The 27,743-nt window shown below is 47.7% G+C and overlaps 1 protein-coding gene across 4 annotated transcripts in view; it reads left to right on the top strand.

Annotated features, from left to right (window-relative positions):
- The window catches only part of ANO10 (anoctamin 10), a 215,876-nt gene extending 189,163 nt beyond the window's left edge, over positions 1-26,713 (top strand). For 3 of the 4 annotated variants that reach the window (XM_032861384.1, XM_032861382.1, XM_032861381.1), the window contains one exon: positions 26,372-26,713. In XM_032861384.1, the coding sequence (XP_032717275.1) occupies positions 26,372-26,440 (69 nt within the window). In that variant the 3' untranslated portion in view covers positions 26,441-26,713. Of the gene's footprint in view, positions 1-15,586; positions 15,683-26,371 lie in introns of those variants that run through there. The other variant, XM_032861383.1, reaches the window with a different exon arrangement.
- Positions 26,714-27,743: the final 1,030 nt, after the last annotated feature.

The raw sequence follows: 27,743 nt of genomic DNA, 5'->3' as shown, positions 1-27,743 counted from the left end.
CTCAGCACCTTGCTGCCACACCCCCACAGGCCCAGCCTAGCCCCAAGCTCCCCAGGTGCCCAGGCGACCTTTCTTCTGTTTCACTAGTCAAAATCATGCCCCTTAGTAAGGCTCATCCCACTGATGTTAGACTGTGCACCTATCTTGACTGACATCTGATAGTTGCTGGGTGTCACTGTGTTTTTCTCCAAAATTCAAAATATCTTGTGGCACCCCTGTGAGTTCGCTGCAGTGCTCAAGGGTGCCTCTGTGCACAGTTTGAGAACTGTCTCTACCTGGTGCAGGATTCCATCTGCATGGAGTACTCACTGTTTGCAAGGCCCAGTGTTCAGGGCAGGGGCAGCAAGTAGAGGAAGAAATATGCCACCAAGTGGCTTGAAAACTGAGCAGGATGAAGGAGAAGCTTAGCAGACCTGGTGGGGGAGGACAGAGAAGGCACATTCAATCCTGGGTTGGTACGGAAGGCGGCAGCTTGCCTTAAGACAAAACATATGTCAGCTGTGGCACAGCGTTTCCTGATAAAGAGTCCCTCTCATATGTCTGTCACTAGACTGCGGATGAGGTCTTGTTTAATCTGCTGATTTGTTGTAGAGCATTTGCTTCCTGTTGGAGGCAACAGTTGTCTCATTCTCCTCAGTGAGGACACCAAGGTGTGTTTTTAGATGAACTTCACGAGAAGGCATGTAACTGTATGTTCCTTCTCAGCACTGCCTGCCCTGTGGAGCTGGTGGAGCCCGGGGTGGAGGGCAGCTGTGGGACAGAGAGCACAGGAGGAGGGCATGCCCTTGCCCAGGAGCCAAGGGAATCAGCACCCCAGCACACTGGGAGCCAGTTCACCCTGGAGCCCTGTGTGCACAGCTCTTGTTACTGACAGGAAGTTTTAACACTTACAGAGTAATACTATGTGTCATTTAGGTGTAACACATCTAGGGGAGAAGAACCACATGGGAATGATGAGTACCAAATCCAGGGGAGTGTTCCTCTTTGGGGGAGGAGGGTGGAAGATGAGGTTCAGAAGGCTGTCAAGGTGGAATCCATTGTATTAGCAATGTCCATTTCTTTTCTTTTCTTTTAAGATTTTATTTATTTGACAGAGAGAGAGAGAGAACACAAGCAGGGGGAGCGGCAGACAGAGGGAGAAGCAGACTCCCCACTGAGCAAGGAGCCCGATGTGGGACTTGATCCCAGGACTCTATGATCATGAAGTGAGCCGAAGGCAGATGCTTACCCGACTAAGCCACCCAGGCTTCCATTTCTTAAGGAAGCTGGATGGTGGGGCAGTTAGAGCATTCTTTCCAACACCATGTGTTTGTGCAGTAGTTTGTGATTTTAAATAGGAAGAGTAATACTTTTATAGATTTGTGAGAATTAGATTTTTTTTGTTTGTTTATGTTCATTTGCTTTTAGGAAAACCAGGAATTAAGCAGGTATGCCTAGGGGTCCGTCTCTTGTTTACTGAGTTTTACAGCCACTGAGCTGAGGGAAAAGCCTGCTGGGAGATATTCCTGGCTCTGTGCCCACACCAGCCTGTGCCCACAGCCCTTGCTTTCCCCCGGGGCACAGAAGCCCCTTCTTAGAGTCTGTGCAATTGCAAGGTAGCAGTGCCCGAGCCCAGCATTTACTCCAGATTATGCATCAGCTACACCTGGATTTCACAAGTGCTGGCTTCTGGACCCTTCAAAGAATGAAAGGGGAAGGTTAAGAAATATGGGGATATATTTGTATTTTTATCTATTATGCTATTACTGAATGTTCTTACATCTATGGGAAGGACTGTATTCTGTAATTAGAACAAAAAAAGCAATCATGTAGACTTGTTCCAATTTCAATTCATTAATTTCTCCAACCTGAAAAAAAAATTTTTTTTTTGTGACGCTTCATTTTGCCTGAGACAAATTGAACCATGAAACTACTGGTTTGTGAAATGATTGAACAAATTAAGAAATGTGTGTAAACAGCCAGATCAAAATTAACAAGCGAGTCTAACAGCATAAGCAAAGGCCTGTTGGCCAAGAAGCAAGTCTTTAAGTCCATTATAGCAGGCTTATTTTGTGTTTGCTTTTCCCTGCCTTTTAAAAATGTAATGTATCTTCACCCAGAGTGGTTTCATAACAAGACTTGAGCCGAGAAGGAAACATGAAATTTTGGAGTTCTTTATTTTGTTTTTTTAAGATGAAACTATGTTCTCCTTAGATCAAGAATGATTATATGATGGAGAGTGTTTGATAGTGCTGGTTCCTTTGTAAATGCTGTGGCCAGCCTGTCTTAGCATAAAATACTACAGAAACTAAGACAAGCAGTCTGTGGGGCCAAGATTATTGATACTTTTTTTTTTTAAAGATTTTATTTATTTGAGAGAGAGGCAGTGAGAGAGAACATAAGAGGGAAGAAGGTCAGAGGGAGAGGCAGACTCCCCGCAGAGCTGGGAGCCCGATGAGAGACTCGATCCTGGAACTCTGGGATCAAGACCTGAGCCGAAGGCAGTTGCTTATCCAACTGAGCCACCCAGGCGCCCGATTATTGATACTTTTAAGGATCTCCCCGACCACCACCAAAAAAAACAAAACAAAACAAAAAAAAAAACCCTCTTAATATAGTTATTTTAAAACAGTGCTCCAGGGGCACCTGGGTGGCTCAGTTGGTTGAGCATCTGCCTTCAGCTCATGTCTTGATCTCAGGGTTCTGGGATGGAGCCCCACCTCAGGTTCCAGCCCCACCTCGGGCTCCCCGCACAGTGGACAGTCTGCTCCTCCCTCTCCCTCTTTTCTCCCCTAATCCCCGGTCGTTCTCTCTCTCTCTCTCTCTCAAATAAATAAAATCCTAAAAAAAAAAAAAAAAAAACTAGTGCTCCTAATTACTGACTAGATAGGAGAATTACATACATATGTATACTTCTCTTCCAAAAAAAAAAAAAAAAAAGACCCAAGCCTGTGAAAGATGATTAAGGAAAACAGAAAAAGACCTTGTCGTGATGGCTATGGGCTTGATTCTTGACAAAGTATGTCCTACTGAACCTGTGCTTTCCTGCATCCCTGCTCTTTGTGGAGCCCTGCCCCTGCCCCCCGCCTCCCTTACACAGAGCCATAGTCTTCCATGGCCAGAAGAGCTTTTAAAGACATGGGGAATGAGATCACAGCCAGCCAGCCAGCTTTCTGTATGTGGTAGCACTGGATGGCCTGGTGATTGCTCCAGTTCTGCTTTCTGTCTCTGGGTATGACCTAGCAGATAGTCTGTGGGAAGGTGAATCCATACATTCCCTAACACTTACTACCATCTAACAGGACTTCCCATTTATTTCTGCCTCCTCTAAAAACCATATTTAAACAATAGGAAAAATACAAGAAAAGCATAAATCCATTTAAAAGGTTGGAAAACAAGAAAGTGTACCATCAGCTAACCAAAAAAGGTTGGGAAATTCCTGTAAAATAGGCATTAGAAAAGACAGGTTGACTGGGAACTGGAGCCAAGATGTTGCAGCCCCATCAGACACAGCCAAGTGCTGGCTGGTGAGAGCAGCCCCAAGCTGGCGGCCAGTCCAGCCAGAAAGGGAACCAGGACCAGGTGGCTTTAGGCAGTTCTGTCAAGAGAGCAGCACCTCCCCAGCAGGAGAAAATGCGCGAGAGGAGCTTTGCGACTATGAGGGATGTCTAGGCTACTCTGGGCCTCTGTGACCCATGGGGAGAGGATACAAGGAATGCATAGTATCCCAGGATGGAAGATGCTTTTCTCATGTGGCTCCTAATGAAACCTGCAGGTCACCTACCTGCTGCCTACACACACCCTGAAGAAAAACAGGTTCGTTGGTGTATGCATACAGAGCCTACCCAGAGCTCCTCCTCCCCATCCAGGGAGAGGAGAGCCCTGGAAGGGGCCCATTCTTGTCACCTAGTCTTTGGTGGAGTACCTACACAAGGTTCACCTAGTCCTTCTGTTAGAAATGTGAAGGAACTACCTAAGAGCATCAGATATTTGAAGAAAACCAAAAGTATGAGAAAGACACCACCAGGATATACTATGATTTTTAACAAAGACACAAATATGGTGCATTAGAGAAAGGATAGTCTTTTCAATAAATAATATGAGAACAATTGGATATCCATACGCAAAAGCAACAACAAAATGAACACGGACCCATACTTCGTACCAACATGGCTTGTAAACCCAAACAGAAAACCTAAAATTTTAAATCTTCTAGAAAAAAAGCAGGATAAAATCTTTGTGACTTGCATTAGCCAAAGATTTCTTGGATACAGCTTCTAAAGCACAGTCCATAAAAGAACAAATCAATAAATAGGCATGTCATCAAAACTGAAAACATGCTTTTCTGAATCTGTCATTTATACAATGAGGAAGCTAAAAGAAAAGCAGGAAAATCTTCTAGAAAACAGTTCTGGGGACCTGTCAAACACTGACTGTTATTCTCTGTGGGCAGGAAACGTGCTGTGTCAGACAGTTGAGCCTCCCAGTGTCTTCCCCCCAGCTCAAACCTCTTTCCCCACCAGGGAGGAGCAAAAGCGGAGCGGCAAACAAGTCCAGCAAAATCATAGTTTCCTGAAATCTATAAACTGAGTTGACCCTTGAGCAACATGGGGGTTAGGGACACTGACCCTGCTCATTCAGTAAAAAATTTGTTTAACTTTTGGCCAGCCCAAAACTTAACTACTAATAGTCTGCTATTGACCAGAAACCTTACTGAGAACATACACAGTCAATTCACACATATTTTGTATGTTGTATGTATTATATACTGTATTTTTATAATTAAGTCAGCTACAGAAAAGAAAATGTTATGTAGCAAATCATAAGGGAAAGAAATTTGTAGTACTGTACTGTGTTTATTTAAAAAGAAATACATGGATAAGTGGACCTGCACAGTTCAAACCTGCATTGTTCAAGGGTCAATTATACCTTCCTCGAATCCCAGAAAATACAGAAATTGAGGAAATTGAGAAGAACAATTGTTTGATGCCAAGTGGCTTGGCATCAAGACCTAAGTGTCCTAAGACCTAAGCTTATTAGCTGTAGGTGTGTGACCTAACCTTTGTGCAGGACAGTTACTGCATGTGCCAAGTGGGAAGCACTGTGAGAACTAGAGGAAGGGCGGCCGGGTGCCCAACAACCAGGCCTGCCACTTATGCAGGGGTGCCTCCTGCTTTCTTTACCAGCAAGACACATGATTCTGTCAAGTGTAAAAACTACATGCAAGTGTAAGGGTTATTTTTTTCATTGTTTCCTATGAAATCTAGCTGACGTTTTTGCTAGAAAAAGTCTAGGCTCTAACATTTTAGAAGGGATTAAATATTCCTGTGCAAGATGGAAAAAATTCAGGAAGGAAGCCAGAAAAACAAATATCCTGAAGAGACTTTAGAGTCAAGAGGTGAGGGTGGAAGAATTTGACACAAGGGAAAAATAAAAATGCAGAGCTACTGGTGATGTGTTTGTAACAGGAGGTTTTCCCATAGAGGATAAATCTGGACTTCCCAAGGAAAAGCTGCATGTCAGGCCTCAGGACAAGAAGAAAAAATGATAGGTCAGAGGAATCTTGTTGCTGACCACAAGGGGTCACAATGCCTGAGGGTGGGCCAGAGGACATAAACATAAGGTCTGCACTGCCAAGCAAGAAGGATGCTTTGACACATATGTGAAAGCAAATCTGCCCACACTTATCAGCCCTTGCAGTCACCCTAAACTTCCCCTGATTCTCCTGAAAATGAAGTGTGACAGAAAAAAGCAGTTATGATATCCTGTGAGTGTTTATACCTTTTCCCTTCCCTAGGAGTGTTCCCTATCTACCAGCTCTGCCCCTAGGCTTGTATATAGTGCTGACTTATGAGGGAGGACAGATATCAAGTTTAATTGCCTTCCAGTGGAAAGGGCAGATGAGAAGGGAAGAGCTCTGGGAATGGAGGAGGGGGCAGAGAGGAAAGCCGGGAGGGCTTTCCTGAGGAGGCTTGGAGGAAGGAGCCACAGTTGGGGGTCTCAGCTCACAGTTGATAACTCAGGTTACTTCCCTACTGATGTTGGAGCACCTCCAGGAGAGGGAGACCAGGTGTTGGTCTATGTTGGAGGTCAAGACTTGTAACTGAAAGGAAAGGGAGATAAATAGCTGCATAGAATGTCAAAGAACATGATTTTGGTGTCTAAATGAGGCTTAAAATGCTGGAGTGTAACAACCAATAGAAAGTACCTCAAAATTCACAAGAAGAATGAATTTCTCAGAAAATTGGCTGGTATAAACAAGAGAATTTTGTAATTTAAGGGAGAAAAACATATGCCCAGATAATGCCTTCAGTCTACATAGAATTACAAACCGCAGCTACAATATATTTAGTTGAGAGGGTGCCAGTAACGTACAGGTGAACACAAGAGTGATGAGACATAGGGACTTACGTGGCCTGGGATATTTCTGAGTTGTTCCCATACAAAGAATAAAATTTATTAGGGCTTTGAATGACACACTGGACCAGATGGACTTCACAGATACATTCAGAACATTTCATTCCAAAGGAACAGAATGCATATTCTTCTGGAGTGCACATGGAACATTCTCCAGTATAAATCACATACTGGGTCACAAATCAGCTCTCAAGCTATACAAAAAGACTGAGATTATACCATGCATATTTTCAGACCACAATGCTTTGAAACTTGAAGTCAACCACAAGAAAAATTTGGAAGGAACACAAACACATGGGGGCTAAAGGGTGTCCTACTAAAGAATGAATGGGTCAATCAAGAAATTAAAGAATTAAAAAATACATGGAAGCAAATGGAAATGAAAAATGCAATAGTTCAGAACCTTTGGGATGCAGCAAAGGCTGTCCTAAGAGGATGTATATAGCAATACAACCCTTTTTCAAGAAGCAAGAAAGGTCTCAAATATATAGCCCAACCTTACATCTAAAGGACCTGGAGAAGGAACAGCAAATAAAGCCTAAACCAAGCAGGAGACAGGAATTAATAAATATTAGAGCAGAAATCAATGAAATAGAAACCAAAAAAACAGTAGAAGAGATCAACAAAACTGTGAGCTGGTTCTTTGAAAGAATAAGATTGATAAGTCCCTGGTCAGGCTTACCAAAAAGAAAAGAAAAGACCCAAATTAATAAAATCATGAATGAAAGAGGAGAGATCACAACAATACTGAAGAGAAATAAACAATTATAAGAATATATTATGAGCTTGGGACACCTGGGTGCTCAGTGGATTAAAGCCTCTGCCTTCGGCTCAGGTCATGATCCCAGGGTCCTGGGATCGAGCCCCACATTGGGCTCTCTGCTTGGCAGGGAGCCTGCTTCCTCCTCTCTCTCTGCCTGCCTCTCGGCCTACTTGTGATCTCTGTCTGTCAAATAAATAAATAAAAATCTTAAAAAAAAAAGAATATATTACGAGCAGCTATAAACCAGCAAATTAGGCAATCTGAAAGAAAGGATGCATTCCTAGAAACATATAAACTACCAAAACTGAAATGGGAAGAAATAGAAAACCTGAACAGACACATAACCAGCAAGGAAATTAAGTCTCCTAACAAACCAGAGTCCAGGTTCAGATGGCTTCCCAGGGGAATTCTACCAAACACTGAAAGAAGAACTAATACCTCATCTTCTGAAGCTGTTTCAAAAAAATAGAAATGGAAGGAAAACTTCCAAACTCTTTCTATGAGGCCAGCATTACCTCAATCCCCAAACTAGACAAAGACCCCACCAAAAAGAATTACAGACTAAATTCCTGATGAACATAGATGCCAAAATTCTCACCAAGATACTAGCCAATAGGATCCAACATTAGATTAAAAGGATTATTCACTATGAGCAAGTGGGATTTATTCCCGGGCTGCAAGGGTGGTTCAACATCCACAAATCAATCGATGTCATACACATACATTATAAAAAAAGGACAAAAACCATATGATCCTCTCAATAGATGCAGAAAAAGCATTGGACAAATACAGCATCTTTTCTTGATTAAAACTCTGCAGTGTAGGGATAGAAGGAACATACCTCAGTTCATAAAAGTCATATATGAAAGACTCACAACAAATGTCATCCTCAATGGGGAAAAACTGAGAGCTTTTCCCCTAAGGTCAGGAAAATGGCAGAGATATCCACTATCACCACTGTTATTCAACATAGTACTGGAAGTCCTAGCCTCAGTAATCAGACAACAAAAAGAAATAAAAGCCATTCAAAGCATCAAAGAAGTAGTCAAACTTTAACTCTTCACAGACAACATAATACTCTGTAGGAAAAACCCAAAGGATTCCACCAAAAAATTGCTAGAACTGATAACAGGAATTTAGCAAAGTTGCAGGATAAAATCAATGCACAGAAGTCAGTTGCATTTCTAAACATGAACAATGAACAAAGAGAAATCAAGGAAAAGAATATTCAATAGAAAGAAGGACAATCTCTTCAATGAATGGTGTTGGGAAAATGATATAGCCACGTGCAGAAGAATGAAACTGGACCAATTTCTTACACCACACACAAAAATAAACTCAAAATGGATGAAAGACCTAAATATTGAGACAGGAATCCATCAAAATCCTGGAGGAGAACACAGGCAGCAATCTCTTCTACCTCAGCCACAGCAACTTCTCACTAGACGTCTCCAAAGGCAAGGGAAGCAAGGGCAAAAATGAACCACTGGGACTTCATCAAGATAAAAAGCTTTTACACAGCTAAGAAAACAGTCAACAAAACTAAAAGACAACTGACAGAATTGGAGAAGATATTTGCAAATGTCTTATCAGATAAAGGCTAGTATCCAGAATCTATAATCTATATATCAAACTCAGCATCAAAAAAAAAAAAAAATCTAGTGAAGAAATGTGCTGAAGATATGAACAGACATGTCTCCAAAGAAGACATACAAATGGCCAACAGACACATGAAAAAATGCTCAACATCACTCAGCATCAAAGAAATAAGGATCAAAACCACAATGAGATACAATCTCACACCAGTCAGAATGGCTAAAATTAACAACTCAGGAAAAAACAGATGTTGGTGAGGGTGCAGAACAAGGGAAACCCTCTTACACTGTTGATGGGAGTGCAAAACTGGTGCAGCTATTCTGGGAAACAGTATGGAGCTTCCTCAGAAACTTGGAAATAGAGCTATTCTATGACCCAGCAATTACACTACTGGGTATTTACCCCAAAGATAAAAGTGTAGTGATACAAAGGGACACCTGCACCCCAATGTTTATAGCAGCAATGTCCACAATAGCCAAATTATGGAAAGAGCCCAGATGTTCATCAACAGATGAGTGGATAAAGAACATGTGGTATATATCTACAATGGAATATTACTCAGCCATCAAAAAGAATGAAAGCTCACCATTTGCAATGACATGGATGAAACCAGAGGATATTACACTAAGTGAGATAATTCAATCAGAGTAAGACAAATACCATACAATTTCTCTCATATGTAGAATTTAAGAAACAAAATAGATGAACATAAGGGAAGGAAAAAATAAAGTAAGATTAAAAGTGAGAGGGAGGCAAACCATAAGAGATGTTGAACTCCAGGAGACAAACTGAGGGCTGCTGGGGGGAGGTAAATGGAGAGGAGGATCGAGTAACTGGGTGTTGGGCATTAAGGAGGGCATGTAATGTAATTAGCACTGGATGTTACATGCAACTGATGAACCACTAAATTCTGCTTCTGAAACTAATAAAAAAGAAAAGAACAGAAGTTATTAAGTGAACCTGAGGTGTAATATAACAATAAATCCATAAGTGGGCCTCTCCCAAGGTTGAGGGAACAGCCCAGTGATGGCATTATGGAACTAGGTTGGCTTTGGCTGTCTTGCCATCCAGCCATCATCAGTATGTTGGCTTTCATCATGGTCACAAGGTGGATGCCATAGCTCCACGCATCATATCTTCACACACTCTTGTCCAAAGGCAAGGAAGGCTTCTTGTCAGAGTCTCTTTATATTAGGAAGGAAAACCTTGCCCGAAAGTCCCCCAGGAGACTTACTAGTTCATTCCCTTACTATTGGGAAGATTAAGAAGTAGCACCTGGCATTGCTGACTTCCAGAGTGAAAAATAGGCTTTTAGAGTAGGGTAGAGGTAGAGACCAGGTAGGGAGTAAAGACACTACGTAGCAGTCGAAGGGAATAGATCTTGTTCTGCCTTACTAAAGTTTGCAGTAAGCTCTGAGTGTCAAAAAAAATGCACACAGTGGGAGATGGTGAAAAGGCAATGGAATGTGCTGAATGAAGGCATTCAGAAAGATCATGGTAGGTTTCGATGATGAAGGTCAGAAAGGACAGGTTAAAATTTAATCAGGATAAACTGAAGGTCTTGCATTCTATTTAAAAAAAAATCACAAAAGTACAGGCAAAAAAAAAAATTCTGACCAAATGAAGCGCACATGGAAAAAGCTGGCCCGTCTCCTTGGCTGCAAGTTCCAAAGAGCTAAAGGCTCAGCTGCCAGAGCAGCTTATGTAACCAGAGGCTGCAGGAATAATATCCAGAACAAAGGGGCGTGACCCCAAGGCTTCCTGGGCCACCTCTCCTGCCCAATCTCTGTCTCTGGATTTTTTTTATTTTTATTTTTATTTTTTTGCCACCTTCATCCTTTGGTGTCACACACCTCAGAAAGCCCCCTTCATCCTTTGGTGTCATACACCTCAGAAAGCCCCTTTGAGGGACTGCTCAGCAGATCCCATCCCTCGATGACTGTTGGTCAAGTGCTTGCTTCTCCAGCCTTTCCTGATCCCAGTCCCCCAGGCCCCAAGTAAAATGGACCACTGCTGCCTTGTTTCCCGACCTAACTCCCAGCACTTACTGGGCCTCAGCTCTGCTCGTCTTGAAGCTGGACCCAAGCTCGACTTGGAGGGCTGGGAGGATCCCTGACATCTACATGGTGCGTGGCATCCATGACCTTCGCTGGTCTAATGGATGACTGTGCTCCAGCTGTACTGTAGCATGCTGGGAGTGGTGTCTCTCATACTCAAGGGTACTGTGAGGACACACAACAGGTGAGGCAGAGGGGATGCGATAGACCAGTAGTGAGGCCACTGCACCAGTTCCACGATGGATTCATAAGACAGTGACCAAGATGTAGAGTGCAGACCAATTAGGAATAGTCTGGAAGGTGAAGGCAACCACACCTGCTTTTCCAAGGCTCTGAAGCTGTGTGATTCACTAGGCGGGAATACAGCCTGGCTTCAGGAAATGACCTTGAGTTTAGCATTGTCAGTTTAGTGACACCCAAAAGAAGATGTCAGGGCATGGGTTTTGTGAGTGTTCTGTGAGCGGGAAGGAAACCTGTGCTGGGAGTAGGGATGAGTGTATGTATGCTCTGCACACAGGTGGTGGCTGCCACTGGCTCTGTGCGATCTCTCGTAGGGAGAGTGCTGTCCACGGTAGCCGCCGGCCACCTGTTGCTCTTTACATTTAAATTCGTTCACATTAAATCAAATGAAAAATTCATCACTTCGGTTGCACTAACCACATCTTAAGTGCTTATAAAACATTCCTTTTATCTCAGAGTGTTCTGGCGGGTGGTGTTGATCTAAGTGAAAAGAGGAGAGGGCCTGGAGTTGACCCTTGAGGATTGTTTCCAGAAAAGAGCGGGCACAGGGCAGGAGAGGTGGGAGGACTGGAGGGCCAGGTAAGGGGTCATGTCATAGTCACAGGCAGAAAGGAGTTAGTGGCAAGATGTCCAGTGCAGCTGTGAACACATCAGATGAAGACGGGAGAAACACCCTTGGATTTAGCCACATGGCAGCTAGGTGACCTTAGAGGGAACTCTTCCAGTGGGTTCACTGGCCAGGAGCCACAGTGGGGTGGTTGGGGAGTCAGAGTGAGAAAACAGCCAAGGGAGACCATTCCATTGACAGGTTTGGCTGGGAGAGGGAGGAGGAAACTGAAATGTCCACAGAGGGGAGAGTGAGGGTGGGAGGTAGAGAGGAGGATTTTGTTTGTCTGTTTAATGAGAAAGAGTAGGATGTTTAATAGCCTAAAGAAAATTCCAAGAATTTATTCCCTAGATATACTCACGTTCATAAGTACACCGTGGTTTAGGGGACTAGTTAGCGAATTGTCCCATGACAAACCCCATACACATTCAAAAGAAAAAGAATTTTCTACAATTCCTCATATAGGACTATCTCTAAGATTTATTTTTGCAAGATGCAGAACAGGGTATATTATGCTACACTTGTATTAAAAACAAGAAGGATATCCTCAGATAGCATATGCTGATATTTGGCGTGGGGGACAAAACTTCTGAAAGAATGATCATGAAATTGGTCATGTATTAAGAAATTTCCTCCCAAGATGAGGGACTGGGGGACAAAAGTGGGAGTGAATCTTTATTAATGATATTTTTCTAGTGCGTGATCCTTTTAAACTATGCACATGTATTTTAAAAATAGAAGTATTTTTCATAGTCACTAGGACAGAATTTGGTTGAAAGAGAGAGAGGTTAAATAATCAGGACAGGTAAACCACATCCCGCTTTTCTGGCCAGGACCCCTTGGCCTTTGATTACTCCATCGAGCTCTCCATGAAATCGGGCTTATTTTAACGTAATGAGTTTTTGTGATATTCCACGTTAACCATCCCATATTGTCTACTTGTGGATAACAAATTATCCTCGAACAATAAACACTGGCTCTCTCACAGTGTCTGTGAATCCGTACATGCCTACCAGGGTGCCTCTTATGTTGGGTAGAGCTGCAGGTGTCCCAGGACTGGCTGGGCTTATACCCGTGACTGGGAGCCTCAGGGCCCAGACATGGGTTCCTCACCATGTGGGCCTCTCCACGTGTGAGGGCCACTCCCAACAGGGCAGCCAGCTCCTGTCAGAGCCAGTGCACGAGAGAGAACGCACCTGAGCCAGAAGCCAGAGTCTCTTTGTAACCTAATCTCCAAAGTGACATCCCCTCACTTCTGTTGTGTCGTGTTGTTGAGAAGTGAGTCGCTAGGTCCAGCCCACACTCCAGGAAAGAGGTTTCCACAAAGGAGTCATACCAGTGACAGGGACCACTGAGGGCTAGCAGAGGATGCCCACCACTATATCCCCAAATTCACCTCAGTTGATTGCTTCTTTATATGGTGATGTTCTATTCCAGTTCATCAAAAGATCTTTTGCATCCTGAATAAAAGGGAACTCCTGCATTCATCACTGTAACCTCTCCCATAACCTTATAGCCTCAGAATAACCAGCTGCTATTCTGCAGTAATACTTGAGGGACTCCCATCTGTTTTTGATACTTCCTGAATTCTGTCAGTTTGATAAAATTTGGAAACTTTGATAAAAAAAAGGAAAGTACCATCTCTTCACCCTCCAAAATCATTTCGGGGACAGAACATTCTCCCCTATCATGTAAGAGACAGGCCTTGATTTTAGGAAATACACACTGATGTGTTTAGGGGCCAAGGGGCTTATCGTCTGCAACTTACTATCAAATGGTCCCCCCCCAAAAAAACAAAAGAGAATAATGAAGCAAATAGGAGAAATGAAAGCAGTTGGTAAATCTGAGTAAGAGTATTTCTGACTCCCTTAATACTGTGTGTGCAATTTTTCTGTAAGTTTGAAGTATCAAAATTTAAAGTTTGAGAAATAGTTTTCAGACCCATCCCCAGACCTGTTAACTGAGAATTGCGAATGGGACCAGAAAAACTCGTTTTATGAAGGATCCTCAGATACATTCTGGTTGTCAGCAAGGCTGAGGGCCAACTACATGAAAGTCTGTCTCATTCTTAAAGCTGCTTGTGTAGAGCATCTGAATTTGCCAGTTGGACTTTGCTTCCTCGGGTCCCCGTGGTAGTCCCATGGTCCATTCCCTAACTGCTGCCCTTGGTTCTCCTCCAGCTATAGAACTGGCTCCTTGGAGTGATGGGTTTTGGTGGCAAAGGGGGAGTCTGACTGTGCAGCCCAGGGAAGAAGGGAGACTCCCAAGATGTGTTGGTGGTCACTGTAAAGGGCAGAAACACTGGGTCTCAACACTGGTGCAGAAGCCTGGCTTGTTTGGCTCCTGTGCCATACCTCAGAGCTCTGGATCCCCCCAGTGACCAACCCTGCCTCAAGGAGGCCAGCAGGCAGACAGACAACATCCTACCAGCTCTTACATCAGGGTTGTCCACTTGCCGGTGCACAGAGGCCTGCCTATCCTGCGTGTGGCAGTCTAGAGAAGCTTCCGGGAGTGTGCCTGCTGTGCCATGTCTTCAAAGAGCAGTAGGCATGCAGAGGCGTAGGTGAGACCCTGGGACTAGAAGCTGCTGCCAGGTCGGTGTGCTGGAGAGGTCAGGAGAGAACCGCTTCCCTCTGAGCTCCCTGCACACCAGCCTGTCCCGGAGCAGGGTAAAAGGGCCAGTGAAGATGGCAGGATGGGGCTGGAGGTGGGCTCTGAGAGGTGGGCTCTGAGAGGTGGGCTCAAGGTCCAGTCCAGGTGTATCCACTGGAGTCAGAAACGCTGGGGTCTCCCGTGCTCCCCCAGGGGCTGCAGCTGCTTCACAGCGTTGGGGTAGTTAGCAGGTGCCACAGTGACCTATCGTGGGTGGGGTCAGTGGGACTCTGCTGCCCTGAGGACCCGGAAGGCAAGAACTCAAGACCCGTGGGCGGGGCTCCCTTCTCGGTGGGTCATTACTGGTGGTGAGCCTTTGCCCCCGATGAGGTCTTTGTTTGGAAAGAGCTGTCCTTGTATTGTGTGGAGGCCCTTCAGCTCTGACACACCCACTGTCTTATTCTGTTCCATTTCCGCCTCGTGCATGTTTTCCGCTTGAGGTTAGCCCTCACTTCCTCCCGGCCCGGTACAGCTGGCTGCTGCGCTGTGCATGCTGGGGGAGTGTCTGGCTTTTCCAGCACACCAGGGCAGCCTCGATACTGGTACCAGTTCCTTCTTGAGGCGTGGTGGATCTTGGTCTGCAAGCTGCTTTTGTTACCATTAAGGACGTCTTACTCTTCTAGTGGTCTTCAGGCCCTTCCAGTTAAACCTACAGAAGTTAAGAGCATTTACCCATGTGCTTTGCCACATGCTTCCCCAGAATGCTCGATTCAAAGGGGGGAAATGTACAGTATATACCCACAACCTGCTGCAACTGGATGATTCTTGATTTGGTGCATGCTTGGTTTTTGGCTTTGCTTCCCCCTCCTAAACCCATGCGAGCAAACTGTGCCTCAGCTGCAGTCTTTGCTAGATGACACAGAATCACCCCACAAACACCTGGCCATGTGCACCTAAACATTTATTCCATGCCCACTTAACAAAATGACCTGCAGATCATTCAGGGTAAGAGGCAAAAATCATCTGTATTTTATTACTTTTACCAGGGGCTTCCCTGTCAGCAAACAGCTTATCTCCTGTGCCACATGCTGTTCTTGGCTTCATGCAGGGAAACGGCAGTAATGGTAGAGGAGGAACTAAATATTTGAAAGCATGTTTAATTCAACACCTATTAGGTAGATCAGCTCGTGTTTCTAAATAGCAAAGCAAGGAGGCAGAGTTCTGACACTCCAGATACTGGGACCGGCTTAGAAAGCTAAGTCCACAGCCACGTGGCTTAAGCAGGATTGTGCTGGCTGACAGCTCAACCCAAACTGTGACTGTGATCTCTTCCAGAGGTCGCACTAAAGACAGCACTGATCACACGGGCTGGACTCCATCCTTCTAGAACTTTCCAGATTCTGGAAAGCTTGTGATGGAAACAGAAGGAAGCCTTTGCTGCTGTCCCAACATGAAATGCAGTCATGTTTTGAGACCTGGAGGAAGTGAGTAGAACCAGGCACTGTTGGAATGAAGTATTGGTACTAGCTTCTTCTGTGCAGTGATTTCTAGGAGCCTCATGAAGTGCCCTTTTACCACTTCTCCCCCTATTTTGTGTGCCCTTCTGAATGCAGTATGCAGATAAAATGGCAGTGTTTTAGTCCTAGTTTTTCTTCTTTTTGAATTTGTAAACTTTTTTTTTAACCAAAAAACACCTGAATTTAGTAATATTGGCGTCACCCAAAGAACCAAGAACATCTTCTAAGTCCATTTGTACACTGTGCATTTAGGGCCTGAGAACAATCAGAACTTTCATATCCCCATTAGATGGACAAAGTGAACCTGTGGTGTTGCATTTAAAATAATAAAGTAGCTATTATTCTACTTCTGTTATCTTGGAGAGAACACAAAAGAGCCTTTGGAATAGGGTCATAAAAGGGGTAAGCCCATGCATTTGTTCATGCTGCCTTTCAGAGCCTCCCCTGATACCTGGGAGTGCTGCTTTTCAAGGCCTAGAGGGGTACATGTATGATACACTGAGGGGCTCACCTAGGATTGGTTTCGTAATTAATTTCAGTGAAACTGTAATCATTGCAATTTAGAAAACCCCATTTTGGCTCATGTAACACCAACACGTACTGGGCCACGTCTCCCCCGGGGCACATGCACACTTGGGAGAAACCTCACGGGGTCTGACTAGAGTGTATGTGGGGTGTCAGTCATGAATGCTCTCATTTCTTCTTCATCTAGACTCTGTATTCTGATAACACCAGGTTCTTAGATGTCTTTGATCTCTAAGACACATGTTTGCAAAAAAAAAAAAAAAAAGTCCTTTCTTCCTCACAGAAACAGTGAATGTCATGCCTGTATTATACCATAGACATGAACTTAAAAAAAGTCATCTAGCCTGCTTCTAACTCCACTTGTTAGAAAGTCTGACCTGGACCCCGCCCCCCCGGAGGAAAGTTAGTGGAAAGATAATCCCTGGGACAGAGGTGGTTTGGTGCCATGGATAGGTTTCAATGGCACCAACTAGGACAGCGTTGTGTCACTCCAGTTCTAGATTTCAGGACACGCTAGACAGCCTAAATGTTCTCACGACCCTGGGACACAGCAGTGAGGTGTGTTTGTGTGTTCGGTGACATTCTTGTCACCCAAAATTCAGCCATCAGTGCTGGTTACGGTCGCTGCCACTCACCCAGGAGGGAATATAAGGCGATGGAAAGAAAAGTGGAGTAAAAGATGGAGGCGAGAAGCAGGAATTTTTCCGTTTAATGAGGCTAATAGATGGGAATGAGTAGGCCTTAGCTGCTCTGAGGGAAAGGGATGTCCAGTGAATGAAGGCTAGAGCCCCACCTTCCACTGAGGGTGTTTTTGTTGGAGAAAAAGATCAGGTGTGATCAAGTAGACCATCCCTGGCTCCAGCTTTGCCCAGGCTCCTCCGAAGGGGCGCTGATGGTGGCAGTCCTGCTGGCTCCCAGCACGGGCACCCAGGGCAGCTATTTTTACCTACTGGGGACGGGACCCTCCCCCAGCCCTCCCCCACCCACCCGGGGTGAGGGGAGCATGCCAGTGTCTTAGGCAATGGAGGCAATGTGGCCTTGTCAGAATCGCAGTCAATGTTACAACTATTGGTTGGGTTTTAGTCATATTATTGGTTGTGACTGTTAGATTAACAGAGGATAGAGATGTTTGTGTTTATCAAAGAGCCATCCAGTGTTTAGATGGGGAGAAACAACCTCACTGCTCTGGGAAGATCCTAAAGATGAGGGTGGGGGGTGGCATGTGCTTTCTCTGTGGTCTGAAATTGAGCATGCATTTTATAAGCATCTTTCATAAGATGCTTTGGTGATGGGTGAGGTGTGTCTAAAGGCTGGAACCACTCTGCAACAGACAGGAGCCCTTTCTGTGCTTACACATACCCCAGACCCCCATGGCAGCCACACAGAAGGGGTACAGATGCCTCTTGGGGCAGAGAGGCAGCTCGCCCTGTGTGGTCATGCCCATTCATCCTGCCCTCTCCCTCCTTGTTAGTAGTGATGGCATTATTTTCTTAGATTAAAGGTTATTCCCCCTTAATATTAATGAAAAATGTTTATTTTAAATTGAAAAAAATCTTTAGTTGAAACCCTGCTGTGGGGCGTAGACTGTCTCCTATATTTAATTCAGTGGACTGTTTACCTCAGCCCTTTATTTTCTAAACTGTCTGGGTTTCTGCTTCATGGCACAGTGAAATCCTGCCCCTCCCACTCCTTGACTCAGGACTTGGATGAAAGGCTGGGCTCCAGGTTCCCTCTGACCGACCTCCACACCACCCACTCACCCCACAGTCGAGGTCCTGTTAGAGACCTTTGATTTCTCTTCCTGGGGCTCTTACGCCTTTGTGTATCACCTTGACCCAACCAAATTGTTGAAGTTTCAGTTGCTCAGTCCCTAAATGCCCCCCAGCCATGGCTTTCAGTGAGCCTATGGGGGGTTTCTTTGGAGGAACCATGGGTGCTTTCTGTCCTTTCTCCTTGTCTACTGCTCCACTCACAGCCTGAGCCCTGGGATGCCCCTGCTATCCACCTAGGATCTGCAGATAAAGACAATGCCTTGCCTGGTCAAAAATCTCTCTAGGTCTCATCTCCTAAGGGACCCCAGTGACTTGTGTGTAAGCTTATTCAGGGAGAGAACAACACTGCCTCCCTCCTTGGCTCCCAGGGCTTCCAGACAAAGAGGGAGTTAAATCCTGAAGCCCCAACACATCCTTCCTACAGTCAGATCAAGAGCGAGCCAGGTCCTGAGTAGGGACACTGTGACAGTCCTGTCCAGGAAGTGCCTCCTGCAGATGCTTGGTCATCTGGGTGATTGGAAGCACAGGAGTCCTGTCTTAGTAAAGTAACATCACTGTGTATTCAGTATCGCAGGTAATGAAGAGCTATCAGATTATCCCCCTCCCTCTCTTCTTACGAACTGCCCAGGACCATATTGCAGCAGATGGAGTGGATGGAGGGCTGCCTCCTGCACTTCACTGCAAAATAACATCACACCTGGAGACCTAGTTCTTTCAGTGAAAGGTGCCATTCGAAAAGGAACTCCATTTATAAAGGAAATTTAGTTATTTGTCCCCTGATTTGAGGCAAACTGACCACCATACTTTTTTTTAAAAGATTTTCTTTATGTATTTATGTATTTGAGAAAGAAAGAAAGGGGGGGTAATAGTGGGGGAGGGTGAGAAAGGGAGAAGAATCCCAAACAGACTCTATGCTGAGTATTCAGCCGACACAGGGTTTGATCTCACAACCCTGAGATCATGACCTAAGCCAAAACCAAGAGTCAGACACTTAACGGACTGAGCCCCCCAGGTACCCCCACCATATTCTTTTTACATGATTATTTACCAAAACACAAAATGCTTTTTTCCCCTTTCTCATACAGAATTGGTGGCCCCTTCATCCGACTTCTGTGACTCACCAAGGGCTCCCATTCTGTGTCTTCCTCACCCTCCCTTTTATCCCCTCCTTCTTCTCTGGTCATGATATGCACTCTGTGGTTGGCCGTTCCAGAAGTACTGAGTGTCTTATCTATATATTCTCTTATTTCCTTAGAATTACTCATAGCTTGCTTTTGATCTCAGGGACTCTGGCTCTTGTTATTTCTAATGACACTTCTTTTCCACATAGTCCATCTGCATTCTGACCTGACCCCCATAGCGGGCCATGGAGAGGGCAGGGTTAATGCCTTCTGCCCAGGCTGCTGCTGGGTTGTCTCCCCTTTGTGGATGTCCCCAGGCACTCCAGGGCCCAGCCATCCTTCTTCTCTACACTTGGGTCTGGGTGTTTCCAAAATGCATCCATTCAGTTCAGCTGCCTTTTAAGCAACATCTGTTACCAATTTTCTCTCCTCATCTAACGAAGGAGACATCGCTTATTTTAACCTTGGTTGTTCCTGAATAATGTATGACTGTCTGTACTCCCCTTTCTGTGCTTGGTGAACTGCACTTTGTTGCCACATTTACGTCCTGGTTCTTTCCATTTTCCTTCTTGGAGGGCCTCTCCTTAGCGGTTCACCCATCACTAGCCTTCTTCCATGTTGGAGCTGTTGGAGCACTTGTGATTTTGCCAACTAACATTCCCACAGCATTTCCCACATTCGCTGGCTCATGTGCCCTTCAGAGGCCTTTCCGTTTAAAAAAAAAGAGGAAAAAAAAAAAGCCTAAATAAATAAATAAATAAATGAAAGAAACAACAACAACAACAAAAGCCAAGGATGTCTGCCTTCTTAAAAAATTTAACTCTTAAAACTTCTTTCCTGGCGTTGTAAGCAACTTTTTAAACCTTGCTTGAATTTGTGCTTACAGGTCAGAGGAGGGGTTAACGTGGTGGGTTCTAGAGCCAGACTCCGGTGGTTTAGAGACTTAGCAGAAGCAGAGACTCCCAGCCAGGTGGGATGGGAAAAAAATTGAGACCTTACCAAGAATCAGAAAGATCTCAGCAAACCCTCCCGAGATGGAAGTGAGAGCCAGCTGACCCTGAGTCTCCCAGTGCAGGGGGCTAGGCGTGACATTATAACAGCGTGAAACCAGAGATGCAGCAGCAGGCTGGGCTCAAACCTCCTGGGCGCCGTGTGACCTTGGGCAGGCTGTGTGACCTTGGGCAGGATTCTCAGCCTCCCTGGGCCTCGATTCCCTCTTGAACATGATGACAATGTAATGTTTCTCATAGAGTGGTTCTGAGGAGCAAATGAGTAAATAGATAGCATTTAGAAGAGTGTCTGGTATGTATTGTGATGTAATTGTTGGTCACTAAGTTACACAAAAACAATAGAATGAAACAGACATTGAAAGTGAAATCAATAAAGCAGGAGGCAAAAAGAGTTTGGATATACAACACAATTAGAAGTGCAGGAAATGGGCAGGCAGGGAGTAAGTTGCCAAGAATGACTGTGGAAGGACAGAGGCCATGAGCAGCCCAGATGAGGGCCTTCTGCACTTCCCAAACCCAGCGAGGTAGGCTGGTCTCTCATCGATTTCACTTTGTCATTTTTGTGTACATTCAGCAGCTTGTAGCCACCTATAGAACTCCATAGCTTTAGCAGACACATAATTTTAGCAGCCTAGGTTTCAGAGACGGCTGTGGCTAATCGGATGTACTTGGCTCTCTGATTCCAGAAGCATCCAAATTAGTGCATACCTGGGGATGGCTGGGAAGCAGGCCTTAGGCTTCTGCAGGCCCCTCACACTCTATAGAAAATAGTTTGCATTCTCAGGCTATCTATAGAGTTTTCCTTCCAAGAGCCTTTAACTTCTGCTTTTGGAAATTTAGCCCTGAATCCCAATTACACAGAGAAAGCAGGACCCAAACGATAATTTTAAAATTTTTAAATTTTTAAAAGAGTTAAAACATTAAAATTTTTTTAATGTTAAACTGACTTATACTCCCCAGGGTCAGCCTGTGCAATTAATGAACTTGTGGGCTCTGGAATGTCACCCTTTGGGTGAGCTGGGCTGGGCCACCAGGTCCTGAAGCCTCTTTAGAGCTGGGTTTTTATCTTGGAGGGTTTTCGTTTCCAGCTGGGATCAAGCTGGTCATCCGGCAGCCTTCCTGGTGGCCCTTGCCTCTGCTCCTCCCTCCACCTCCCCGGCTGTCATTGCAGACCCCCTGAGCCAGAACCACACCTGAGGGCTTGGGGGAACCAAAGTTCCTGTTCCCAATGAGCCATAGGCCTAAGGGGCCCAGACCTGCATTGCTACCAGGGCAGGTAACTGGCCTCTGAACGACCTCCTGGGCCTTCTGACATAAAGCTCACACTGCAGTGTGCCTTTTGGGACGCCATACATGTGCTCGACAGACCTGTGATCCAGATAGTGATGTTGCCTTCAAGAATATGAGTGTGTCTCCTCTACATACCCGCGAGAAAGGAAGACTCCCCAGTTCACTGCAGTCATGCCGAGCTCTGGGCTGAACAGTGGTCATGCCGGCTGCCCCGGAGCTCCAGGCTGTGGTCCCCCTTCCACCCGTATTGGCGGAGTACAGGCTCTAGCTCGCAGTGCTGTGTCGTGGGCTGTGGGGACAGAGCCATGCCCCCTCTCCAGAGAGTCCACACTGTGTGGGATAGAATATCAAAGCAGGAAAAACCCTCACATAAACATTGACAAAAGCAGATGGTGTGTGTGGAGCACAGGAATCACGGCGGAGGGTGAAGGTGACAGGCAGCCCTTCTGGGCTGAGCGACCTGGGGTTGAGTCCAGAACCTCTGGGAAGCCTCTGTGATTGCATGTTCTTGTCCCCTGTTTTAAAACCTGGCTTGGGCTGTGTTTGGATGACGACGTTGAGGAGTGGGAGGCCGGCACTGGGAGCAGGGGGTGTGCTGGGCAGGCGGGGTGAGCAGGGCCCCATGGAGGACCGAAGACAGAGGAGGTGCACAGAGGCACCCACCATAAGGGCTCCAGTTCTGATCTGAGCAACCAGGTGGTTGTCGCCCCTGAGATGGGGTGACTCGGAGAGCAGCTGGCAGGGGTGAGGACATGGGACTTAGAACGCCGGCATGTCTAATGGTCAGCAGACCTCACGTTTTGTACGTTTTGTCAAATACTGAGGAACCAGGCCACCCCCAGAGGGAGAGGTGGCATAGGCAATGCCCACAGGACAGCCTAAAGGACCATTGCCCCTGCCCCTCCTGCCCTTCCCCCACTACGGTGGGGCTTGTCACAGCCTAAAGGCCTTGCCAGGCCCAGGGCAGAGCTAGAGTGTTTCATCATAGTATTAGAGTATGTCCAAAATCCTGCTTGTTTGAGGTAAGCTTTCCTCTAGATATAACAAATAAAAAGAGTCTTGAGGCACCTGGCTGGGTCAGTCAGAAGAACACACAACTCTTGATCACTGGGGTTGTGAGTTTGAGCCCCATGCTGGGTGTAGAGATAACTTAAAAAAAATTTTTTTGTGTGTGAAATGTCCCATTCTTTACTTTCTTTTTCACCTGAACAGCCAGACCCTTGCTTATTTTTGCCCTGATTCAAGCTACAGGACTTCAGACAAGTTGCTTAGCCTCAGCCTCATCAGTGAATGACACAGAGAAGACCTCGCTTGTACTAATGAGGGATGCATGGACAGGGCTGTGCCCGAGGGAGGCTTCCAGGCCTGCTCCTTCCTGCTCCCTAGAGCTGGAGTGGCTTCCTTCCACCCCGCCTTCACCTTCTTGATAGACTCGCCCTGGGGAGCCAGTTACATCAGCATGGAGGTGGGGAGGGGGCCGTGCTCTCAGCCATGGCACAAGGCCTCCACATGAGAGGCCACAGGCAAGATTCGGGGGAACTGGGTGCCGCAGGTGCCGTTGCCGGACTGAACTGGCCCGGGATCGCAGTGCCTGTCTGAGCCCATGAGGCCAGCAGCCAGCCCGCATGGCAGCCTCTGAGCTCTGTACAGAGCCAGCTCCTGGCCAGTGAAGCTTCTAGTAAACAGGAAGAGATGAATGCACAGGCTCTCTCTGTCCTTCAGCCAGGAGCTGCCCAAATAGAGTCTTTCTGTGGGTGGTTGTTGCTCTTGAGGGGAAGGGGTAATGGAATAGCTGCTAACAGATTTCCTATTGGGCAATAATGTAATCCATTGGTTGTGATTTCCTGAGCGCTGTGAATAGAAAGATCCCGGAGCTGACTGCGGGGTCAGCCAGAGAGAGTCCCTGCTACCAGCCCAGGAGGGGGAAGGGGCCGTCCCAGGTCTGTACAAAGCACTGCAGGGCTCAGGAAGCACTTCTGTGCTTCTCCACAGGGAAAAATGGATCCAATTACGTCCTTTCTTCTGTTAAGCCGTGCATTTGAACAACACACTTCGTGATTAGGTTCCTCTGATAATCATTACTAATAATGATGCAAGAAGTCAGTCTGGGCTTTTTAAAGAATTATTTGGAGCATGAGTGTTTTAAAGAGTCATGATTGGGGAAGATTTCATTCTCTTCATTCTGATATTTTTTGTAGGGAAGAAGTTAGTGCTATTATCTTTCTTATATTTTTAATAAGACTTCAAGAATCCCTAAAGAAGCCAGGTTGGTTTGTTTGTTTAGGGGATAATGTTGCTCCCTCCCACCGCATCCCCCTATAGGCAGGGCTGCTAAAGAGCAGAGGCAGCCAAAGAGCTGGGCGGCAGGAGGCAGCCTGGTGCCAGAGGGCTGCTCTGTGCCTCCTGGCCCGAGCCCACAGGGTGGCCTGGAAGGGACCTGCTCATCCCCCTCCACTCCAGTTTACTGATCTGTGAGAGATGGCAGGCAACAAATCAGAGTCTCCCAAGTTGGGAGAAATTTCGAGGGCTTGTTAAAATTCAGAGACCTTGGACCCCACTACAGACAGGGGAGTTAGCCGTGCCTCAGGGAGGGTCCAGTGAGTATGCATTTAAGAGGCGTTCCAGACTCTTAAGTGGCCACAGGACTGAATGATTATCAAGGTTCTTCCAGATTAGAAAATCCGTGTTTCTGGAGTTCATTCTGCGAATGCTCACGGTCTTCCCCAGTAGGGGAAGATGTGGGAAGCAGAGTGGACTGGAGCTCAGCCTCTTGCCTCCTCTGCACCAGGAGGGTGGGGTTAGGGTTCTTTTCCAAGTTCATGACAGCAGATAGAGGAGTAATGGACAGCAGCTGGCTTACCTGAGAGAACCTGTCTCAAGGCGCAGTGGAGGAATGGCGGAGGCCTGCCCGTTTGCACAGGACAGGGCTGGCTGTCACTCACCGACCTCAAAACCAGTTTAGGTCTCATTCTGTGGCAAGCAGGCTGCTGCAGCTTCTTTTTTCTAATCTGCTGCGATGTTTCTCTGGGCTTGAGCCATGGGTCTGAAGTTCTGCTTCGGCCACTGGCTACCATGTCCGGCATGGAGGACAGGAGATACAGGGAGACAAGCCAAGCCTCTGCCCCCCTCGCAGCCAGGATGCTGAGCCCTACACTGGCAAAGGCCTGGGGAGCACAAGTCTTCCCGTCCACCATGGTTCATGTTTCCTGTGGGGGTCAGGACGCTCCACAAGGCAGATCAGGCCCTGAGGGACCCACCACCGAGGGGAAGGGCTGTGGGCAGTCTTGGCCAAACCCAGCAGAGGGAGGGGCCGGTCACTGCACTAGTAGAGACAGGTACTCCTGCTGCCTGGGCTGGGGCTTGACAGGATGGTGGGGTCCCTGGCCAGCGTTCCTGCCTTTGCTCCCAGTAGCGCAGCTCAGGGTGGATAGCCCGTGACCTTCCATATATCCCCTGTGCTCAGGAGCCACCCTGAGCAGAGCAGGTGCCACAGATGGGGTGGTGGGTTCTAAATCCCTCCCCGGTCCTGAGTGAAGCTCCTACCTTGGCCTGGGTCATCCAGGGGAGAGGGCACGTCAGGCAGAGCCCTCCTCCTGGCCACTATGGAGCAGGATGCCCCCTCCTCGGAGATCTGAGGACAGCTCTGTGGTCCTTCGCCTGTTGGCAGGGGGCCTCCTAGCCATAGCCACACACAGAATGGGAGAACAGCTTGCACCCTGCAGGGTCCCCCGAGGTACTACAGATCTAAAGGATTCTCACTGGGCAAAATGGGGTTGAATCGGGAGGCAGAGCATTTGATTCCAGAGTATGAATGGGACTCCTCTCCCTGAAACAGAGAAAGCATGTCACTGTGTCCAGCCCTGGGTGGTGCTGGGGGCCCCCAAGAAGGACTCCCAGCTACCTGAAGCAGCGGCAGTGCTTGTGCTCAGAGCTATGTCTTTCCCAGAAGTAAATAACTGTTATCAAAAATCAGTGTGTGTATTTTAAGCCAAATTCCAAAGGAGTTATTCATTTTTTCAACAAACAGGGCAGAGCTATAGTCATGTTTTCCAGCACCCATGGGACAGAGGGGGCTGGGAGCTATGGGGGCCTCGGGGACGGGCAGGGGGCGCCCCAGGACTGGGAGCAGCAGGACCTCCTCGCCCCCAGCTGCCTTGGCTGTGGGCTCCTTCTGACACCTCCCTGCGAGCCTGGCAGGCTGCACCTCCGTCTCGGCCTGGCTCTCTGGGAGATTTCATAGGATGGCCCTGATGGCTCTGGATGGCTCAATGGCTCAGAATGGTCCTGTGGCCCTAGGGTCAGAGGTCTGGTGAAAATGTCTGTTGTTTTGGTGTATCTGCTCCGGGCCAGGGACTTCACGTTCAGTGACCCCCGTGTCCATCTTGCAAACATGCACCGTGGCTGCTCACATGCAGATGTGGAAACAAAGGTTCAGAGAAGTCCAATTGCCAGGGTCACCAAGTTTACAGGCACAGAGCAAGGACTTGGCCCCAAGTCAGTGCTCCAGGCCCCTGCTCCCCTCTTTCCCTTCCCCTGGCCCTGGGGATCCAGGGAGGAGGAGATTCCGGCTGCTGCTTCTCATTTCTGCCTCATTAGATTCCCTACTGGGCTAGGAGGTTCACACAACACGATGTTCCCAGCCTACGCCTGCAGGCTTCCATCTCCTCGGGGTCAGAAGTGGGGGCTCTGCACTCTGGGGAGACCGTGGGCAGTGTCAGAGTGCCCCCACTTACTGGCTTCTCGGGCAACAGAGTGTGCTGTGATGGAGCTCAAGGGACACCACCACCCAGGGCCTCTCACAGCGGGGGCGGGAGCCTGTGTCCCCCCCCTTCCGGGGGCCACCAAGCTGGCATGGCTCACCCCGTGTTCTGTGTTCTCTCAACAGCAAATGAAGCTCATGGCCCAGAACCTGAAGGAGGACTCAAGGGAAGGAAATAAAGAGGAGGAGGCCTGAGCACCCACCCGGGCCGCCCGAGCGAGGGCAGAGGGGCACCTGGAGCAACATGGCCGCCCCTGAACCCAGACCCAGGGCGTGGCCACAAGTAGCAGCAGACCCCTCCTCCCCTCTGCGGTGTCCCGGTGTGGGCCATGGAGAGGGGAGCTGAGACCCAACCCCTCCCAGTCCCCCGCCCAGCCTGCCCCTTCCTTCCTGTCCCTGCCAAGGGCCCCCATGCCCCTGCAGCAGCACGACCGAGGCCCAGAGCCTGGCTTGCAGTGGACCACCGCTCCCTGTGTGCCCCTCACAGCAGTGGTCAGCCCTGGGGGCTGGACGGCAGGTCAGGTGTGGTGCCCACCGCACCACCAGCGGGCCACCGGCAGGCCAAGTGCGGGGGCTTCCTGCGGGGCCTCTGTGCAGAGGGACAGGGGCGAGCCAGTGTTTCCAGCACCTGGACAGCTCCAGATACCTCTTGCCTGGTTCTCCTTTGCAGTATGTGAACAGACCCTTTCTCAACAAAAACCATAGTAACTGAGCTATTAAAGGCGACACGTACCTCTCTGACTCCTGCTTACCGCACGTGGACTGAAAAGGCCCTCCTTCTGAAACGAGCCCTAGTCAGGTTGTTAGAGCTCCGAGCTGAGAGTAGGGCTCTGCTTGAGGCTGGGCACCTGTGTGCCACTTCCAAAGCCTGTGGCCAGGCCCAACCAGTTCTCGGGAGGTTCCGCTACCCCTGGAGCCCGTCCCCTCGTGGGAATGCAAGGGCCCCTGGGGCTGCTTTCATGCCCGTGGCCCCCGGCACCCTGGTGTGGGCTCACCCCCACAGAAGAGAGCTTCTGCCCAGGGGTGCCATCCGCCCCCTGCCTGTGCCCAGAGTGCAGCACACACCTCTTTCACGGGCACAAAGACGGTAACCCTGAAGCTCAGGCTGCTCCCCTGGTTGTGTCTTACCTCCTCTGACCACAAGGACCACCCAGGAGGGCAGAGCCTGGCTCCCTTTCCCTGCCAGCTCTCGGGCTCAGCCTCGTGCAGCAGTCGGACCCTCTGTGCCTGGGCCCATGTTCCTCACAACGGGGTACCACAGACCCATGGGCCTTTCCTTCCACCAGGGAAAGAACAGCTGGAGAAAGGGGCTGAGGACCTTCTAGCTTCTAGACCTGTCTTCCTCAGGGGCCCCGCACCTTGTTTCTCTCCTTCACCTCAGAGTGGAGATGGCCTCAGTGGGCCCGTTCAGCAGTTGGTTGGAAGGCCCAATGCCCCCGTCTGCCCCTCAGTGTGGTCAGGTTGGTCCTGCCAGACTGCCGAGTCAGCACGGACTTCT

This window comes from Lontra canadensis, unplaced genomic scaffold (assembly GCF_010015895.1).
Source record: "Lontra canadensis isolate GAN:19392208 unplaced genomic scaffold, GSC_riverotter_1.0 scaffold20, whole genome shotgun sequence".
Classification (NCBI taxonomy): domain Eukaryota; kingdom Metazoa; phylum Chordata; class Mammalia; order Carnivora; family Mustelidae; genus Lontra; species Lontra canadensis.
This window is presented reverse-complemented; position numbering and strand designations above follow the sequence as displayed.